Source organism: Onychostruthus taczanowskii, unplaced genomic scaffold (assembly GCF_017590055.1).
Source record: "Onychostruthus taczanowskii isolate IOZ18803 unplaced genomic scaffold, ASM1759005v1 scaffold184, whole genome shotgun sequence".
Classification (NCBI taxonomy): Eukaryota; Metazoa; Chordata; class Aves; order Passeriformes; family Passeridae; genus Onychostruthus; species Onychostruthus taczanowskii.
This window is the reverse complement of record NW_024499062.1, coordinates 423160-428596: the sequence shown is the minus strand read 5'-3', so window position 1 is coordinate 428596 and position 5437 is coordinate 423160. Positions and strand designations below refer to the sequence as shown.

Sequence of the window (5437 nt, the reverse complement as noted above, 5' to 3'; positions counted from 1 at the left end):
GATTCCAGTGGATTTCAATAGGAAAAGATCCACCCTGTGCACCCCTGGAGCTGAGGCAGGAGGTCGTTGCCCCTCTGGTGGCTCTCCAGGACATTTGCCACCCACCAGGACATCTCCAGCCCTCTGGCTGTCCTGTGGTGTCCCACCTGGAATGTCCCCGTGGCCATGCCCTGGATGGGGCTGGCAGGGTCTCATTTCATCCCCTTGGTGAGCACCTCCCAGGGAAGAAGGGCCAAATTTATCTCCCAAATTTCTTTCCCAAATTTCTCTCCACCTCCCAAACCTGCTGCGTGCAGGGATGAGGGAAGAGGTGGAATTTCAGTGGGGCTGGGAGATGGAGAGAAAGGTTTAGAGGAAGGGATGAATATTCCAAGGTGAAGGGTGGGAGCGTGGGGGGCCAGGGAGGAGCGGGGTGAGCACGGATGGTCTGTGGGTGAAGAGCTGGACCTGGACCAGCTGGAAAACTGAGCAGAGGAAAAGTGGGAAGGGACAGGGGGGGATTTGTGGTGGGACCCAGGGTGGGTTTGGAGCAGCCACAGAGCCACCTGCAGGTCCTGGGATCCAAACGCAGCTGAGGCTGTGGGGTGGCCCTGGCTGGACCCATTTGGGGACACCGGGGCTGTGTGGGTGACAATGGCCAGGGCTCATCAGGGGACACCGGGGCTGTGTGGGTGACAATGGCCAGGGCCCATCAGGGGACAATGGGGCTGTGTGGGTGGCCCTGGCTGGACCCATCAGGGGACAACGGGGCTGTGTGGGTGACAATGGCCAGGACCTATCTGGGGACACCAGGGCTGTGTGGGTGACAATGGCCAGTGCCCATCAGGGGACAACGGGGCTGTGTGGGTGGGGAGGTTGATGCTGAAGGTGCTGGTGACAAACTCAAGGAAATCCCAGGAGGTGGAACCAGGAAATCGCTCCTGAGGTTGTCCCTGTACTTTTCCCATCCCTGTGGATTGGTGGCTGTGGCAGGAACAGCTCGTGGCGGGATTTGGGAGGGCAGTGGTGGGGACAGGGCCACGAGGCTGAGCTGGGGGAGGTTTTGGAATCCTTACAGACCCAAGGGAGCAGCCGGGGCAGGAGTTGGGACAACAAAGCATTGGAAACTCCAGAGATCGCAGCTTTAATCAGGAACCTTCCCGGGTGACGCGTCCCCTGCGCCCGGCTGGGGACAGGAAGCTCTTCCCTGCGTGTGGAAATGTCCGGAAGGAATGACGGAGGACAGCGGGGAGGAGAGAAGGGGAGGAGGAGGAACACGGACGTGAGGTCGCTCGATGGTGGCAGCGCCGATGTCACAGCCGGCCATCAGTCCCCTGCGGCGGCGGCCCAGTCACTTCCTCCGCCCGATCTGGGCCATGAGGTGCGCGTTGGCCGCCGCCTTGGCCCGCAAGTTCTTGGCCTTGGCGATGTTGAAGAGGATGTTCATGATGTTGGTGGGGACGTCGAGGGACAGCGTCACCTTGGTGCGCCGGTCGCTCTTGGCCTGGTTCTGGTAGGCCTTGCCCTTCACCTGCGCCTGGGACACGTATTTGTAGTGGCCATCCCCCGGGAATGTCCTTTTCCCCAGCTCTTCCTCCGCCGCGTCCTCCTCGGACGCCTCCTCCAGGGACGGCGACTCGGAGCCGCGCTTGTCCAGGACGGCGTTCTCCTCGGGAAGGATCTTGTGCGCCTCCGACAGAGCGGCGTTGAGGCAGCTGAAGATGGAGGCGGCGTTGGAGAGGCTGAGGGCCCGGCCGGTGCCGGCAGCTCCCAGCAGGATGAGGAGCAGCAGCAGCCTGGCGTGGGACATGGCGGTGGCCTGGCCGTGGAGACACCCAGGGGAGGGCAGAGAGGGACATGAGCTTCCCGTGGGACATGGGGAGATCCAGATCTCCTCATTCCTTCCCGATCCCTAAACTCCCCTTCCTGCGCTCTTGGAGTCACCTCCCAGGTCCCATCCGAAGGTGTGGACAGGTGGGAAGGAGCTTCCTTGGGATGCAAGCCCCAGCCCTTGGTTTTGGGGTGCTGGTGAGAGGTGGGATGTCCAAGGAGCTTCTCTTCCTTGGAGCTTCCATGGAATTTCCATGGAGGGGAGGATTTGGCCTTTGCTTCCATGGAGCTTCCATGGAGAGGGGGACTTGACCTCTCCTTCATGGAGTTTCCATGGAATTTCCATAGAGCTTCCATGGAGGTGAGGGTTTGGCCTTTCCTTTGTAGAGTTTCCATGGAACTTCCATGGACGAGGAGGACTTGGCCTTTCCTTAATGAAATTTCCGTGGAGTTTCCACAGAGCTTCCATGGAGGTGAGGGGTTGGCCTTTCCTTTGTAGAGTTTCCATGGAACTTCCATGGACGAGGAGGACTTGGCCTTTCCTTAATGAAATTTCCGTGGAGTTTCCACAGAGCTTCCATGGAGGTGAGGGGTTGGCCTTTCCTTTGTAGAGTTTCCATGGAACTTCCATGGACGAGGAGGACTTGGCCTTTCCTTAATGAAATTTCCGTGGAGTTTCCACAGAGCTTCCATGGAGGTGAGGGTTTGGCCTTTCCTTTGTAGAGTTTCCATGGAACTTCCATGGACGAGGAGTACTTGGCCTTTCCTTCATGGAACTTGCATGGAGATTCCATGGATGAGAGGATTTAGCCTTTCCTTCATGGAACTTCCAAGGAGCTTCCATGGACAAGAGGATTTAATGAAGTTTCCATGGAGTTTCCACAGAACTTCCATGGAGGTGAGGGTTTGGCCTTTCCTTTGTGGAGTCTGCATGGAACGTCCATGGATGAGGAGTACTTGGCCTTTCCTTCATGGAACTTGCATGGAGATTCCATGGATGAGAGGATTTAGCCTTTCCTTCATGGAACTTCCAAGGAGCTTCCATGGACAAGAGGATTTGGCCTTTGCTTCCATGGAACTTCTACAGAGCTTCCACGAGGAGGAGGACTTGGCCTTTCCTTCATGGAGCTTCCATGGAGAGGAAGACTTGGCCTTTCCTTCATGGAGCTTCCATGGAGAGGAAGACTTGGCCTTTCCTTCATGGAGCTTCCATGGAGAGGAGGACTTGGCCTGTCCTTCATGGCACACACGTGGCTGCTGCAGGCCCTGTTTGGACCTCAGGAATCCCATGGATCCCTCTCCACCTCCCTGGAGTATCCCTGGGTGCCGCAAAGACGGCATTCCCTGTCCCCTGCTGCCCTGCACTCACCAGAGATGTTCCTCAAGCCCATCCCACCTCCCTCAGTCCCAAGAGGACGTGGGAATGACGATCCCATGTGATGGCCCCGTGTCCCCTCTCCAGCCCTGCCTTCGAGTGCTCCGGGATTGCTCCATCCCCAGGATCCTCCTGCTTGAAATATGGCCATTTTTGGGCTCTTTTTGGGGTCTTTTTGGGCCGTTTTTGGGGGCTGTAAATCCCTGGATAAATCTCCTGGATAAATCTCCTGGATAACTCTGCACAAACCCTCCCCGTCTCCCTTTATCCCCACCTGACCTCTCCAAAAAGCCCCCAAGGATCTCCCATGGGGCTTTTTGCCCATTCCCAGGATGGAAAAATGTCCCCAGCCAGCCCTGCGGGTTCTCCAAGTGCCTGGAATCCTGCTGGCATTCCCAAAACCCTGGAATCCTGCTGGAATTCCCAAAAACCTGAAAACCTGCTGGAATTCCCAAAAATCTGGAATCTTGCTGCCACTCCCAAAACCTGGAATCCTCTGTAATTCCCAAAACCCTGAAAACCTGCTGGCATTCCCAAAAAGCCTGGAATCCTCTGGAATCCCCAAAACCCTGGAATCCTTCTAGAATTCCCAAAACCCTGGAATCCTTCTGGTATTCCCAAAAACCTGGAATCCTGCTGCCATTCCTAAAACCCTGGACTCCTGCTGGTATTCCCCAAACCCTGGAATCCTCTGGAATTCCCAAAACCCTGAAAACCTGCTGGAATTCCCAAAAACCTGGACTCCTTCTGGCATTTCCCAAAACCCTGGAATCCTCTGTAATTCCCAAAACCCTGGAATCCTGCTGGCATTCCCAAAACCCTGGAATCCTTCTAGAATTCCCCAAACCCTGGACTCCTTGTGGCATTCCCAAAAACCTGGACTCCTTCTGGCATTCCCCAAAACCCTGGAATCCTGCTGCCACTCCCAAAAACCCTGGAATCCTGCTGGAATTCCCAAAAACCTGGGCTCCTTCTGGCATTCCCCAAAACCCTGGAATCCTGCTGGCATTCCCAAACCCTGGAATCCTGCTGGCATTCCCAAACCCTGGAATCCTGCTGGCATTCCCAAACCCTGGAATCCTGCTGGCATTCCCAAACCCTGGAATCCTGCTGGCATTCCCAAACCCTGGAATCCTGCTGGCATTCCCAAACCCTGGAATCCTGCTGGCATTCCCAAACCCTGGAATCCTGCTGGCATTCCCAAACCCTGGAATCCTGCTGGCATTCCCAAACCCTGGAATCCTGCTGGCATTCCCAAACCCTGGAATCCTGCTGGCATTCCCAAACCCTGGAATCCTGCTGGCATTCCCAAACCCTGGAATCCTGCTGGCATTCCCAAACCCTGGAATCCTCTGACATTCCCAATCTTCTGGCCCCATCTTGCGGCCAGCGGCTCGCACGGCAATTCCTGGCCGGGGACAGTCCCCAGGGATGGCGGGGACCTCAGCCGGGGCTGGAATTCCATCCCGGATTTTGGGGTTGGGAGCGGCTGATTTCATCCCATGGGGGCTCGCGGAGCAGCAGGAGCTCTTGGGAATAGCCCTGGGAATGGGGGATGTTCCTCAGATCCATCCAAACTCCATCCTCGGTCTGGGATCTGTCACCTGCTGAGCCACCATCCCTAAAATTGCCCTTCCCTGTCCGTGGAGGGGGAATTTTGGGCAGGTTTATTCCCTTAATTCTGCCCTTTTCCATCACTTGGAGTGGGATTTTTGGGAAGATTTATTCCCTTAATTCTGCCCTTTATTGTCCAGGGAGGGAGAGATTTGGGAAGTTTTATCCCCTAAATTCTACCCTTTTCTATCCTTTGGAAAGGGAATTTTGGGAAGATCTTTTCCCCTTAAATTTGCCCTTTGCTGTTCTTCAGAGTGGGAATTTTGGGAAGGTTTATTCCCATGAACTCTGCCCTTTATTGCCTGTGGAGGGAGACATTTGGGAAGTTTTATCCCCTAAATTTTGCCTTTTGCCATTCCTTGGAGGGGGAATTTTGGGAAGTTTTATCCTCTAAATTCTGCCCTTTTCCATCCTTTGGAAAGGGAATTTTGGGAAGTTTTATCCCCTTAACTCTGCCCTTTTCCATCCCTTGGAGTGGGAATTTTGGGCAGGTTTATTCCCTTTAATTCTGCCCTTTTTTGTCCAGGGAGGGAGAGATTTGGGAAGTTTCATCCTCTGAATTCTGCCTTTTGCCATTCCTTGCACAGGGAATTTTGGACAGATTTATTCCTTTAACTCTGCCCTTTATTGCCAGTAGAG

General features: G+C 55.0%; 1 protein-coding gene across 1 annotated transcript; it reads right to left on the bottom strand.

The window, feature by feature from the left end:
• Positions 1–1330: 1330 nt before the first annotated feature.
• On the bottom strand, positions 1331–1789 carry UCN3 (urocortin 3). Its single transcript, XM_041401054.1, has one exon. The coding sequence runs from the start codon at positions 1787–1789 to the stop codon at positions 1331–1333; it is 459 nt and encodes a 152-aa protein (XP_041256988.1).
• Positions 1790–5437: the final 3648 nt, after the last annotated feature.